Here is a 15828-nt window from a genome sequence, read left to right on the forward strand (position 1 = left end):
CGAGAGACATTTCAAATAGCTTTATATTTGTTTCTTACGTGATTTCGGTGTCGGAGACGGGGACGGGTTTAATCCGACGGAGATAGGAAATTGTGCTTTGCAGAGTCCGGGCCGGGATTTTCTCTCCGTGTGACTGCCTGTCTGTCTCTGCTCGTGTCCTGCTGCCGCTGCTGCTTCTGCTTCTGCTTCTGCTTCTGCTTCTGCTCCTGCTCCTGCTCCTGCTCCTGCTTCTACTCTATCCCGTCTACCTCCGACTGTCTGCTCTGCCTCTCTGCTGCCGGAGAGTCCCGGTGCTCTTGTACCACTCGCCCTCCAGTGGAGAATGAGCGGCCGTGATGCGCTTTGATTAGGTACCCCTCTTTAGGCCGGCAGCGCGCGCACCCGCGCGCGCAGCCCCCCACACGCACACACAAACGTGACTGTGAGTGAATTGCCAGAGTGCGCGCGCGTTTTGTGTGTGCGTGTATAGGAGTGTGTGCAAATGAGTGAATGAGTGTGCCTTGGGTTGACAGAGTGAGTCATCCAGCAGAACCAGATCCAGCTCCAGCTCCTCCCTGCTTTTCTAACAGCTGACTACTGTAGCTGCCATGCGTTATTAAAGACAAACGCTGCCTCCCCCTCCTCCCATTGTAAAGTCCCGGTAATGCTGCACTGTTTTTCTTATAGAGGCTACCGTGTGTCTGACTGCAGTGCTCAGTAGTGATTTCATCGCACTGTCGTTACTATCGATAGCATCACTTCATACATTGCAGGGATGCAGTACGGGGTTTGTTTTTCGATTTCTGTAATGTGAAATAGAATTTACCTTTTAAGGCTGACATGAATCTTCAAAACGTCAATTCGTGACCAGAATATGAATCAAAACTAATTCATTTATATTGGGATACAGTCTTTTGGAAGATTTTTCTCAATCTTGAACTCCATATAGATCAAAGGTAGGTGGGTGGAAAACTAATTCATCTATTTTTCGTTGCCATATAACTTTTGCTGTGATAAACATTAAATATTACTGCTTGTGTAAGTTGAAAGGAAAAGGTCTTTGGGGAGCTATAGTTTAATGAAATACAACCTCTTCTCTGGAAAATGGTATAGCATTATAAATTAAAGGGATTTTCCAGCAATTTAGTATTGCACACAAAAAAGAATGGTCAAAATAAACGCAGCAGATGTAAAGATATCCTGACTTTTAGTCAAAGTTAAGCTCCAAAAAATACTGGATCCTACAATACCCACAATGCAACTGACACAATCACCTATTACAAAGATCTGTGCCTGCAGTTTGTACGGTAGGCTTTTTGTTAACAAGACTAGGTCAAAAACCTACTATATGGCTGGACCGCCCTTTATCTGTTTCCATCTCTCTGTGCTCATATATACAGTAATTTAATACAGCCGAATTCCCAATAAAGCTGTTCTCATCTACATGTTTTTCTGTTTCTGTTGTCAGACAATGGAACAGAATGAAATAGTCACTGAAACATGACCCATGTTAACCAGCAGTCACTTCCAGGCCATTTCCAAGCTGCTGGTGTGCACTGCTAAAATCCTGATTTTATAACCGCAACATCTTCTGACAAAATCACCACACATATAAGTTAAAGACAACGGCTGTGCTGTGATTTCGGCTATATTTACTTGTAAAATGATCACTCAGAGAGAAAGTTGCGGTCAGTTCAGTGAGACGTATAGAGAGGTGTGCCAGTGGAGGGAATGACCGACGTCTCTCCTCTTTGGAAAGTTGCTAAGGTTTGTTCAAAAAGTCGCTAGATTTGTCACGAGTTGCTTTTGTGAAGAAAATTTGCGAAAGGGTTGTAAAAAGTCGGTAAATCTACCAACAAAGGCGCTAAGTTGGCAACGCTGCCTGTAAACACCCCCCCGATGATGCAATAGAAAGTGTTTGCACCAAACGGGGCGTAGATGTGTGAGGAAGGAGTTGCTCAGTGACTGCAAGGCACCTATGCTAGAGGGCTCCTCTGAGGTGGAGGTCTTTTCCCCTCCAGAATCCCCTGTGGCAGCCTTATTGTGGTGAAGGACCATGGTGGTCATGTGTCAATTTGAGATGTTGGCTCCAGCCCCAGTAATGCCCAAAGCTGGAGCTTTCAGAGCCAAGCATGTAGTTAGAATAGCACTCTCATGAAAAATGCCGCTTGCAAATGTACGTAGCAGTGTGTTGCTATCAAGGGACTTGCTGCAATCTGCAACCATTGCAGAGCCATATGAGGGTCTGAAGGGATAGAATGCAGTCCGGAAAGTCCAAAAGCAGAGGGTTAACTAAAAATAGCATAAACTCCTGTGAATGATGAGTCTCCATCAGTATATATTTGAAAATGGGTGTGGTGTCACAGACTCCAAGTTAAGGACGGGTGCCGGGGGAGGTGGGCCCTCCACCTCTTATTAGAAGGGGTTAATATTTTTTTCATCCATATAAATTTCATGATGTAAATAAGTTCCAAATGACTGACTCTATGTCAGCATTGGCCTTGCAAGGTTCAGGACAATTTAAAACAGTAAAAAAAAAAAAAAATGATGGTATTTTTTTCAACCCATGAAATGCCGATTTTTATAACATTGGAAAGAAATGTCAATATCAGCACCAGCACTGATGTGTTTCATTACAGTAAAGTCATTACTCTCATTTAGTTTACAGCTGAAAAAAAATGTTTAAATGTGCAGTACCCATGATGCCAACTAATATTCATGTGTAAAATTAATGGTGTTCTTCTTTTAAAGTCAATCATGAATTTAATTTATGTCCTAACAATAGTGCCACAGATTATAAAAGCAACAATAACTGCTGTAACATTAAAGCAATAAAAAACATCTCTGATACTGTGCTTGCTCCAGTGTTTCTGAGCTTTGAGGACCAAATGGTCTAAAAAAGATATGATGGAACGAATGGTGAGGAAAACCCTACAAAGCCAGGGCACTGTGCATTTCCTCATCCATTTAAAGGGGGCATTTTAGAATTTAGGACATGGTCTTAGGGATAATATTAGAATTACAATCAGAATGTGATCCAGGTTATATTAAGGTTAGGTTTAGTGTTAACATCACTTTCAGGTTATACTTCAGGTTTAGGATTAGGTTTGAATTAGGATATTTGAGGCAAAATGGAGACGGCTAGGATTAGATTTGAGGCTAAGGACTGAAAGTAGTCAGTGAAGATCCTTTCAGGTAGTACTATGACATGTCTGTCACTATTTCTGTGTGTGTGTTTATGTGACTATCTGTGTATGTGTGTGTCTGCTCAGTGTACCTTCTAAGCAGCAACCTGTGGTCCTCTCCTCTTCTGCTGTCCTGGTATGCTTCATTAAAGACCAGTTACAGGACACCTCCTCCTCCTCATCCCCACAGCAGATGGACAGACGCAGGGTGACAATATTCCTGGGAATTTGGAGGGGCGTCACTGTTTATGTAACCTTGAAAATCTTATTAAAAAGCCGCCATCCTTCCGTCCTGAATTTGGGATTAATTAGCTCACTTCCTAGTTGCTGGTATGTATCGAGGCCTCTGAATGGTCACAGTGGTTGTTAAGGGCGACCAGGCTTGTCTTATGTCCTGTTGCCTTTTGGGATTCTGCTCAGGAGCTGAGACTGAGAAGAACATAGTGTTTATGAAGTCTAGAAAGCACACACACATACACAAACAAGCACGCACATATGTAGTACACACATCTGAAAATTTGCACGCACAAGCACATGGACACAAGCTATGAGCACAGACTTATACAGACATAGCAAGCTCACAAAAAGAAAACTCAAGGCAAATGCTAAAAACACTGACATAATGTTTAACAAGCTTTGAGAATGTGGTCAAAAGTTAAAAAAAATTGTTATCACTGGTCATACCCCAAGAGAAATAATTAGATATCACTGTGACAGAAAACATACTCAGTGCACACAGTAATATTCCCTTCCACAGTCTGATGCCATTCAATGTGAAATGCAACATAAGAATGTTGAAATACAATGATTCATTAGACTTTTTAGGTACAAGAAAAGTCAAATAGGCACTATGAGATGACAGCAAGTAGGTCATCAAGGTTTTCTCCCCACCTCCCCCTGCCCCTGAGTGTGAGATATATACACACTTACGTACACACACACAGTACGTAAATGCCCACTGGCCCCAACAGATCCTTCCAAACACACTCTCTAAACCTGGGTTTGCATCATTGTATCACATATGACCTACTTTCTGCATTGCAGTTACATACATTTTTCAGTCTTCTCTGTTGTACTGTCATTCTTTTTCTCCACCATTATTATCTAATCTTTGCCTTATTACAAATACTGTGTGTTCACAGAAAAATCTCCATTTTCAAAGAAAATTATAAGCCATGACAAGACAAAAACAAGTGAGACATTTGAAGGCAAACAAAATGCAAACAACCCGCAATTACAGATTGGATAAAAAATAGTAAGACAATAGATCTACAAACAAACTGTTTGATAACTAAATACAAAAGGGTGATGGAAAAGCTAAGAAAATAAAGTAAATAAAATGATGAATGATGGTAATTTAAAAATATATCACATGCAAAGACATACAAGTTTAAGATGTAAAAACAAAAATGAAAACACAATATATATGACAAATTAAAAGACACACAACTCCACTCCAGCAAAGTACAATAATAGCCACATTTATTTTAATAACAGGTGAAGTCCCTTTACACTATATATATATTTTTTTTAAATCAACTTCATGTTTTATCCTTTATGTCACATATACATTTACATTTCCAGAGTGCATACACTTAAGTTGATGGGGGGGGTGTAAATAAAGTGGTTCAAGCCATAACAGAAAGAGGTCTCACATTTCTTATGAGACACATGTCAAATACTGTTCATCACAAGCATTACTCAGTAGTGGTACTGTACTAAAAAGTGCACATGGTCTATTCAATATCAGACAGCTTCATATAATATAATATAATGGCAATTTAAACAATGATGCATTTCACACATTCAACATCAAACAAGGCAAACATATTCAAAGGCACAGGACTCTCACATCAATATCATCTTTTTAAAAAGAAGTTTGTTCTTACATGTCAGGTAATCCTTCACTTTCAAAATTTTTTTAAAAGGAAAATCAGCTGAAATATGATTTGATATCAAAACCTGGGAGTTTAATGGCAGTGGACAGTTAGGAAGTAAAAAACACTTCCTTATGGTTACTGAATGGGCAAGGTTCATGTGTTACAGAGGAAATAGTTCAGTTATTCATGAGATCATGTTAACGCTGGTGTTCTGCAGATATAAACTGAGCGTTTGGGGTCTGCTTAAAAATAACTGAACTATTTCCCCACTTCAAACTATAGCTACCAATTTTGGGTGAATATTGAGAATGTCAGTGCGCTGTGTACTGGGAAACTGCATGCACATTACCCTGTAGGTACACAGTGAACCAGTTAAGAGGAAGGCCACTTCTATAAAACTACGGCAGGATCCTCTTCTGTTTTAATGTCCTGGTTTGACTGTTTTAATTCAACAGAACAAGATCAAGAATACAATGAGCAACCTGTTAACTTGAGCCAGCTAATACAGGATATAAGAAAAAGGTGTGTCATTATTTATTTTATTCCCATTCAGCTTATGCCACAGTGATGTATCAAGCCACACTGGGTCCAATGTTTTGCAGGTTTAGTTTAAATGTTTCAGAGAAAATAAATTTGCATCTAATAAACATCTCGGTTACAGTGATACTGTAACGTTTTACAGTGGTTCAAATACATGCAGATTCTGTACAGCACAATTTCCCTTCACTTCCTGTCTGGGCACAATTGGCCACAAACAATGCAGACTTGCTAAAAACTAGCCAATCAGAAAAAGAATGACGGAGCACTGTATATTATTTCCTTTCCAAATATCATACAAAACAAATAATGGTTAAAAAATTATGGTTTTAAAACAAAATAGCAGCAACACATACGCTTAGTTCTGTGAGAATAAAATCGAGAACCAGCAAGACACCAGTGCCTCTGGGTTAAAAATAAATCAGTTACATAGTTATGTAGTGAGCCTTCAGTGCAAATATGGAAGGTTTAATCTAAATCTTATAAAGATGGAAGCTTTAAAGGCTGAATATGCAGTGGTTTCTTTACAGTACAAGTTGACTCCACTTAAATGACAATGTCCACTGTAAGTGAATTCAAAACCTTGGCATCACAAACCTCACTGACCACTACTACTGTCAATATCATGATAATAAAAAATAATGAAAAGAAACTACTCTCTCTGTGCAATAGTTCAAGTAAGTTATTTCCTGCAAATAGTTAGTGCTTTGTAACACATCTTGTGACCGTACCGAAGGAGACAACAACATACAAATAAACAAAAAGTATTATTTACATGAAACGGTTTTCTGGACAAAACTGTACTCTATGTAGAGAGGACCTCTACTCACCAATTCAGGCTCAGATTTGATCTAATCCTCCCAATGGTTAAAATTAGGACCAAAGTTGGGGCAGTCTCATCACAGATCTGTGGTTACAAACACATCCACCAATCAGTGTCCCAGTTTGAAGCAAAGCACCAAGGTTTAATCTCTAAAGGGATGTGTCGTATACTCGTTCTGACGAGCCCTCCTCCATGTCATCCTCTGACTGCGACGCCTTGTGGTTGAGCTTCTCTGTTGTGGAGGAGGCAACAAGGTTTCCATGGACACCATCGTCGCTAAGCTTGGCCTTGCTGCTGTCCTGAACAAATTCTTGGATCTCCACGGGTAGCCGACGAAATTTGTCCTGGTACTCCTGGTCCAGATCGCTCTGTAGCTGCAGAGGAAGAACATAGATATCAGCCAAGAATTCCTACATGAGGGAAAGTAACACAACTATAACATGAAACTTCTAATTTTGAGTGTGTTACACATTATGTATTTGACAATGCTCACAAAGAGTCTTGCAGAGTTTGTCAGGCCATAGGACAGCTCAGATTGTGTCAATATGGCGACACAACTAACGTTTTAGTCAGGTAGTCACACTAGTTTGTGACAAAAAGATCAGGTCCCTGTGGAAGTTGTGGAAACTAAATTATTAATTCTTTCCTACCTTTCATTAGCTACTGCCTATGTTCCCTGAGCAAGAGACTTGACCACTTCCCACTTAAATTGGGCTGCTCAACAACCAACAACAGAAGATCACGATTATACTGGTACCCAGGACTGAATGTGTAGGACTGTACATGAAGCATGATCACTTGACTTTCCCTGTGTACAGTACGTGAAGGTTATAAAAGTGGCCAATAGATTTCAAAGTTTAACATCCACTTTCACTTGATTGCACTAACTCTGCAGTCAAAGTATCTCTCAGAAGATAAGTTGCCTAATTGACAAAGTGGACATAGAGCAACATTAGCAATTATTTTAAGTCATTATTCTGGAAACCCAACAAATGCAAGTCCAATATTTTAGCACTGTTTTGTCTTCCACCAACTCCTGATGGAAATATCTGGCTCTTTAGAAGCTAAATGCTGCACTATGTTCACTTTGTCTGTTGTTTGGTACTGGACAAGTGTGTACAGTGGAGTTTTCAAAAACAGCTGTCCAATGTGCCTGGAAACAACAGTAAATAAGAGTGGTGCGGGTTGACCAAAAAAGTAAAGTTTGGTAAAACCAAAGAATGACCTCAAAGAGGCTAAAAGGCTCCGGGGAGCTGAAGGAAACTGCTTACTTGCTGCCATAACAAATCTCTATACGTTTGTCACTCTGAGCGACCCCTTCACAATACACATAGTCACCTACCCCATTGTTAATATAGAACTATTGATTGGAGCAGCTTCAAAGACTTCAACCTTAACCATCATTAACAATCATTACTGTATTGCATGTGGTGAGGTACAGTAGATGCTGCAAGAGTTTTTTCCCATGAGTGTTATCTAAAGATTGTTTTCATCGGATTTCAGCTTTATTTCATAACATACAATAGAGACTGAAAAGAAAAATTGGAGACGGAGCGATTGATAGGGGATGGCCTTAAACCCTGACATTGAGCACTGAATAGGTACTTTGGTCCAGTGAGGTAGACCATGATCCCCTCTGCAACCACGTACTATACACTCCCTCCACTCGCTGAGAAATAGAAAGGAGAGGGTGTTTTCTCCCAGGCATAGACGCCCCTAATGATTACAGATGACAAGATTGTATTCATTTCATTGTGAGCCAATAATTGCTGTAATGCTGATTTCTCTGTTTAACTACCCGACTGGCTCCCATGGGAGAGCAGTAATTAAAAGAAAAGCTGCTAAGATGAAATGTGTCAGAGACTCACAGCTCAGTACCATCATGTCAGCATTATGACAGATCGAAAATACCTCAGAGTTCTGAGAGGATTTATCTGGGATCCATATTTTGTCTGAGAAGCCTTTGTTTATTGAATAATGGCCCACTTCAAACTCACACCTAACTTCTAACTGAGAACAGATCACAAACAATCTTAATAGAAAGTGCATGATGGACTGACTCAGAGCAAAAACCAAGGTTGGCTATACTGATGCTATAAATCTGCAAAAAGTTTGAGACTCATACATATTCTTGCGGTAACTTCAGACAGAGAAAGCTGCTAGCCTTGAACTGTTCAAGAAATGTTCACAAGAATATTCAAGAATGAGAGAGGAGAGGGGAGAAGAGGAAATGAGACGAGGAGAGGAGAGGAGAGGAGAGGAGGGGTATGAAGGTCAAGGACTGTCATCATCCTTTCTCGACTTTCCAATTTTCTGCACTCTCCACTTCAGTTTATGAGATGGCACATCGATTTCATTTGAGAGTACTGCATAGCAAAATGAGAAAACCTGTGACAAAGTACTTTATCTTGACAGCACTTAAATACAGTGCTATACTGTAAATTAGATTGATATGGGGGTTATGTAGATTATAAGTATGCATGTATGTATGAGTATGGGCTGGGTATCAACCCTCAATAACTTTTGAGTACTGACCAAAATGTGTCCATAGAATCAGGTATTGAAAACTGACAAGTATCAAATGATGTTTGGTCATATTCTAAGGCTTTCTGGTTAGGCTTTAGACTATATTTTACTTAGACAAAATTCTGTATTTAACACTGAATTGAAATAATTTGTTAAATTAAGAAAAACGGTTAAAAACATGTTAATTATACCAAAAGTAAAAGTAGATCTCCTCTAGTTATAACAGATCTTATTTTTTTTGAGACTTTTTTTTGCCCTGTCAAAGCTGGTCAGAGGCTGTGGAAATTATGTTGGAAAAATAACTGTCTGGTATTCATTAGTTTAATACCTCCGTTTCAGCCTGTTTCCAAGTTGTCTTAACTTAGAGTTTTCTAATATTAGCAAAGAATTTTCATCTTTTAAAATGAATATTTCCATCAAAATTCATGAGACATTCAATATAACTCTTCTGAAAATCACTCACTTACTGTTCCATTTTTTTTTAGCTGTATACCTTGACAAGTTTTAATAATGAAAATAAGTTACATATATAGTTAGTACATTTGACAGTATGTGCAGTAAAAAGTGAAAATGCTTAACATGAGAAGGGACTCAATCAGTCAGATAACACCCAGTCCGTCTTTGTATGAAAAGAAGGAGCTCTTGACTTGTGTCTTTCTAATGTTTTGAGTGGTACAGTCAAGCCTTTGAAAGCCCCCATCAAGCAAGGCATCTCAAGGTCACCTTCTCTGAAACATGCCTCCCTCTCCCAATCTCTCTCTCTCTCTTTTTCCTCTTTTCTTTCTTTCTGACTCTCTCTGTGGGTCTCACAGAGCGGACATCCAGCACAACCAGATGGCTTAAGATGCACCACAGCTCGTCTCTCTCTCCCTGCTCTTCACTGCGCATGACCTACTTAGGGGTGGAGCGGTCTGCACACTGTGTGTGTGTGCGTATGTGTACACGTGCAGAAGGTCTTTGCCTGCTGAGGCACAAACACCCTCTGATTAAAGCTGTCATCTTTCTCCCATCTGATGACACCCTGGCACATAAGAAGGTGGTGGGAGCAGGGGGCAGAAGAGTTTGAGGGGCACCAGGCAGTTCTCAGAACGATGTGTGCATGTGTTTATCTGCGTGCATTTATGTGTGTTTCCTGTGAATGTAATCAACAGCTCAGAAGCGAACAGTGACGGCTGTCTGTTACAGTTTGGGTGCTGAGCGATAAAGACAGCACTTTGGTTTCTCCAAGGGATATCTTAATTTATAAAAAAAAAAAAAGAAAAAAAAAAGGCAAAAGTGTAAAGGCATCAGTGGAACTTACTTTTCAGGCTTCCTTGAGCTGCAGGAGCTAAGTTTCGGTCAATTTTTTTGCATGCTAAATTTGACTGGACTAAATTCTGACTTTAGACATCAAAAGCATCAAAATTTTTGAACTGTAATGAGGCCAACTGTGATGCTTTAAATTTATAAGCTCCAGGTCTGGTTGGAGAAGTGTTCCTTTTAAAACTGAATGACAAATGCCAAAAAAAGGGTGAGAATAGTGTGCACATGGCTGTTTATTCTGTGTGTGCATGTGTGGTTGTGCTGTGTGTACTTCTGCATTGTGTATACAGTATATACATGTGTGAGTGTGTTTGAGTGTGTGGTCCAGTTTCTGTTTGGAGACCAAGCAGCAGTGGCAGCTATCCAGCCAGCTTTTAAATTTGCCTCTTATCTCTGAAGATCTGTCATCTGTCATAAAACAACATGCAAGCACACACACACACACACACACACACACACACACACACACACACACACACACACACACACAACTTTCTGTCTTTCTTAAAATACAGCACTCAGTGACCTTCTTCACCAGCTGTCCTCGTTTTAAGAAGCTATCGAGGGAAGCGGAGAAGGCCTCCAAAGAGCCAAATTAATTCTTTGCTTTGAGCCGTGACATAAGGCCTGCTGCAGAACTGCCAAAAAAGTCTCAACTAGCAACACACTACACCACATCTACTGTACACAGCTATGTTAACTGTGCCTTGTCTTACAGTCACAATAAAACGGTCTAAGGGAAAATGTGCTTTTCTGACTTGCTTTTAAATGTATTTTTTAGCCAGGTGCTGCTCCTGTTCGAACCATTTCAATGAAGCTGAAAGTCTTATGTCACACGGATCAACCTCCAAACCACCAAAGCAGAGCCATCACAGAGATTGGGTGATGTGTAAAGTTATGTGTGTCCTGACCTAGAGATATACTGCATATCCAAACACAGCCCAATTAGGCTAAACCCAAAATCTCATGTCCCGGAGTTCAGACAGGGTCACCACCCTGTCAGCATAACAGGCTTTTTGAAGGAAAAGGTGGTTCTCTGTGCAACGCATGTAAATTGTGTATGTGTGTGTGTGTCTTTATTTGAAGGGTGAGAGAGAGAGCAACAAGGACAGGGAACCCCATTCCTTAATTTACATTCTTTCCACTGTATTGGTCGTAACTATGAAAATGAACTGCGGCAGCTCAATGGTAGAGAAAGAAGAATGGGTAATGAAAGAGAGATGGAAGGAGCCACTACTCAGTATTGGCTGCATGTTGCTTTTCCATCTATTGTTTCTCTTTGTGCGTGTGTGTCTGTGTGTGAGTCAGTGCCCTTTCCAGACTCCTCTCAGATAATTCATTTGCTGCTTTGCAGGAGTTTTTCTTAGATTATCTCTTCAGGGCCAGGAATTAAAAAAAATACTCCTGCATACCTCCACCATGCATATACAGTAATGACTGTTTCCCCTAAAAGGATTGGTTCAACAGGGAAGCTTAACTGTGAAAAGTGCTTGGCGGTATCTTGGTATCAGTCAGACCTGATTGCTACCTTGATGTAATATTTTTTAAACATTAATATATAATTGTGAAATGAAACGTGATAACTTTGTACAATTATTGTGAACAAATGAGAGTGATGTGTTATTTGAGGACACTTGAGGTAGGCGCAACTGCTATGGCTGCAGACACAACACTGATATATTATCACCTTATAAAGTTGTTATGGTGGATGTGTTAGCAAAAAGCTGCTCATTTACATACCCAGCAAATGCTCAGCCATATTAGCATTCATTTGGAGATGTTTTTCGTGCAACCTGATAAATTTAGGTTTGGTTTGTCTGATGCTGGTTAGGTAGTGTACAGTGGGGTTATCAGAAATTTTTCACTGAAAACAGATCCCTGCTGCTGGAAACAAGGTTGATGAGAGTTGCTATAGTGTACCAAAACCGTAAAGGTGCGGGTCACCCCGACGCTTTGTAGAGCTGAGGGAAACTGCAGAGTGGGGTTATAATTATATGTTGGTTTGTCACTACAAGCAAATCTTTTCACATTACATGTATTAATGATCCATTGTTAATATAAAAAATATTGATTAGTGCAGCTTTAAACACCACTGCTTGCTGTCACAAAGAGAATGTCACAGTTTCTTAAAGTTTCACTCTTTCATTTCAGTGAAGAGGATAGGGGAATTATTTTTTCCTGACTTTTTCTAACACCTTATTGCTGTTATGCTTTAGGTAAAAGCGACACACTAAAGTTGAAACCTCCAACAAACACAGTGATACAGTCCAAGCTGTAATTACTATAAGTAGCCCAAAAACTAGCAGCCATAATATACTTTTTACAAAATCACACTCTTTTCTTTACACATTCTACCATCCTCTCCCTCTGAATTTACTGCCTCTTCAGCACCTCTTCTTTATTTCCTCTCTTAATAAATAAAAGATCACTCCCTCTAAAGTCAGAAACCTCCAAACCATAATGTAGAGAGGACAGTTTCCAGCAGAAGTTCAGTAGTGAATGTTCCTCAGACACAGCATAACACCGGAGAGCTTCATTAACACATGGGGGCATACATAATGAACACTCGTGCACTGATCTAAAAAAGCAGCTAGCATACTAGAGCAGAGGAGTAACCAAGCGTGCAACATGTACGCACACTAACACATACACAATGGATTTTACTTCACTGCCCCTAGTTTGCACACAGTGTTCCCTCTGTGGTTATAGTGTGTGTGTGTGTGTGTGTGTGTGTGTGTGTGTGTGTGTGTGTGTGTGTGTGTGTGTGTGTGTGTGTGTGGGCATAAGTGCATTATTGATGCAAACCCGCTAGGCAGAGATGATGCAGATCAAAGTCTGTGATAAGGGAACACAGTGGCCACCCTTTCATCACCCAGTGAGAGAGAGGGACATTGAAAGTAACAAAGGAAAAGAGAAAGTGGCCCTATACTTGCTCTCTTCCTCTTCAACTCCAGACCTCCATGTGTCCTCCAACCTGTTTGCTCACCTTCTCTTTATCCCTCCCCCCTCCTCTTGCTGTCTTCCACCTCCAGTTAACTGTCCCTGTGATTGCGTCATGAGGACTCAGTTCCAAATTAACAGACTGCAGAGAGTCATGAAGGATAGAAGAGGAAATGAGAGGTGGGGAGGGGTAGAGTGGGGGCCCGAGTTTCCATGACAACTGCACAGGACTCCTGCTTGTCAAATGAATGAGTGTATGTGTGCATATATGTGTGGTTCTGTGTATTGATTCAAGGCTTGCATAGTGGGGAGACATCATCCGATTGTTTCTCCTTTTCATATAAGTAACAAAAGAATCAGCATGTCTCCTACGTATTACCGTACATTCACACCACACACACATACACTGTAAAACATATTACCCTATCACTATTTCATATCACGTTCATAGCCAAAACATGTGTGGAGGAACAGAGGAATTATAACATGGCGTAGTAAGCCTTCAGTCTATCATAAAACCTTCAAAGAGGCTGGAATCCTTTTCACTGGAGGTCCATCTTATCTATTTGGGTTGAACAAAAATATGAATTGGTACAAAGCTTAGTCATACCATACTAGCTCCTATAGTATATCAGACAAAAACCGTAAAAAATACCCTGTATACAATTTAGCGTGAAAATGGTTTTGTTGAGAAAAAGTTTGAAACAGCCCCTCTTTGAAACAAATAATTGTACATCTCATTCAACTCATCCACTCTTAGTAATGAGGACATGTGAGTCAAGTCTCATTCAACATGCTTAATCAAGAAGCTAAAATGCTAAATGAGCAAATGCTACTTCTTGTTGTAAGTGCATTCTCAAAATACATATTTCAAAGGATCATAAGCAGCACAAGTGACCTCTTTAACTTCCTCTTTGACAACTAATAAAAAGACCACATCAACTATGTGAATAATAAAAGGTGGACATATGGCAATGTGAACTTCCCCCTTGTGTTCAGAAGTAAGAGGAGAAGATGAAAAGAAGTAACATGACAGGATATAGGATCTTGGGATCTGCCGAAACAGCATCTGCCATCGTACTGGGCACTGCTGACTCCTGGGGGGTGTTTTGATTGGATCATTAGCAGGACAGTGACACTTAAGTGCACATGCTGGGAGTGACGACAAACCTCGCCATGTCTTTCTTTTTCCCTCTCCCTTCTCTTTCAATTTGGTATGTGACCCTCACAATACCACTAGGTAGGACTTCAGAATCATACAGACAAAAGTTGCAGGTTCCTAATAATGCAAAAGGCGGAGCTTAGATAACCTTATGTCTCACATTTTACATCCCTTTCGCTTTAAATTGTTTGGAAATTTTGCCTATTGAGGCTTGTAGTAAGCAGCTGTTAGTTGTATGCTTGCATAACACAGATACTGTAGCTAGTTTTTAGGTTGGGTTGGTATATCAAATGCATGTGAGTACAAACACATACACACACAACTACCATTGTCGTGGGCTGCTCAGCTCTCAGGGTCTCCACCAGGGACGGTTAGAGCTGTCCATTAGTGGCTGCTCTAAGCCCAGAGGAGAAACTGGGTCAGAACTGTATGAGAGAGAAAGTATGTTGTATCTTTCTGTCTCTGATTCATAAAGACTAACACACACATCAACTGTAGAGACACACAACAAAAGTATTTTTATATTTGTCCTGTCCCAGTTATTTATGCCCACATCCATTAGCCCCCCATTGACGCTCTCTACATCCTGTCTTTTAGTCCTTTTGCTTTCTATATTTATGTGTCCATCTATCTGTTGTTGTTTGCATTCATCTGAGGACTTAATGACTGATAAAAGTTTTTCCCGAGAGCTAATTCCCCAACCAGTAGAGGTTATCAACAATATCTCCCTTTGCCCTAAATATAATTTTGGCGAAATGTAAACATGGGAATTGACTGCATTCACATAGTGCCTTTATAATTAGGAGCCAAGTGTTTTACAGTGCTTTGTATGCATACATACATACACAGTCACACACATTCATACACAGATGGTTTCAGAGCTGCCTTGCAAGGCCAATGACCTGCTCACTGGGAGCAGATTTGAGTTCAGTGACTTGCTCAAGGACACTTCTACATACTTTTAGGCAGAGCTGGAAACTTAATAGATTTAACACAGAGGAATATATCCAACATTCATGTAAAGAACTGGGCTATCATTCTCTAAAGCTATACTGACTGAGACATGTTACTCATATGGATGATATTATCATATTGTTTATAATATTGTTCAACTTCAGTAGCAGCTAAGTTAGATACACATTATAAAACTATTCATATTGTAAGTTAATTTGTCAAGGTTCAGTCATACAGCAGCCTCTGGCCAACTAAGTCTCTTCAGCTGCTTTTAAAAGAAAATGGCATTCAGAGATAGGAACTTCACAGAGCTGAATAGAGTGCAAACTAAGTGAAACATAAACTCAGGCTGGCCAAAAACTGGCACAATGAAAAAGGCTGGTAAGAATAATCATTGCCTCTGTATTTCACAATATGAAAACAACTGTGTTGCTTCATTAAAATTGCTGTAAGTGAGTTATATTGTAAGAGGTGCTAAAAATCCTTCCCTATGATGAGCACAAGACCGAGTCTGCTCTTGGCTGTGAAAATGATCCATTG

The 15828-nt window shown here is 40.0% G+C and overlaps 2 protein-coding genes across 3 annotated transcripts in view; both read right to left on the reverse strand.

Annotated features, from left to right (window-relative positions):
* LOC120789004 (1-phosphatidylinositol 4,5-bisphosphate phosphodiesterase beta-4-like) overlaps window positions 1–318 on the reverse strand; it is a 67132-nt gene extending 66814 nt beyond the window's left edge. For both annotated transcript variants that reach the window (XM_040125400.1, XM_040125398.1), the window contains exon 1: window positions 39–318. The gene's annotated coding sequence lies outside the window, so the exon portion shown is untranslated. The remainder of the gene's footprint in view (window positions 1–38) is intronic.
* Window positions 319–4629: 4311 nt separating this feature from the next.
* Window positions 4630–15828, reverse strand: part of LOC120788678 (1-phosphatidylinositol 4,5-bisphosphate phosphodiesterase beta-1) — a 110479-nt gene continuing 99280 nt past the window's right edge. The window contains exon 33 of the mRNA XM_040124644.1: window positions 4630–6778. Coding sequence (XP_039980578.1) covers window positions 6554–6778 — 225 coding nt within the window. The 3' untranslated portion in view covers window positions 4630–6553. The remainder of the gene's footprint in view (window positions 6779–15828) is intronic.

Source organism: Xiphias gladius, chromosome 4 (assembly GCF_016859285.1).
Source record: "Xiphias gladius isolate SHS-SW01 ecotype Sanya breed wild chromosome 4, ASM1685928v1, whole genome shotgun sequence".
NCBI classification, from domain to species: domain Eukaryota; kingdom Metazoa; phylum Chordata; class Actinopteri; order Istiophoriformes; family Xiphiidae; genus Xiphias; species Xiphias gladius.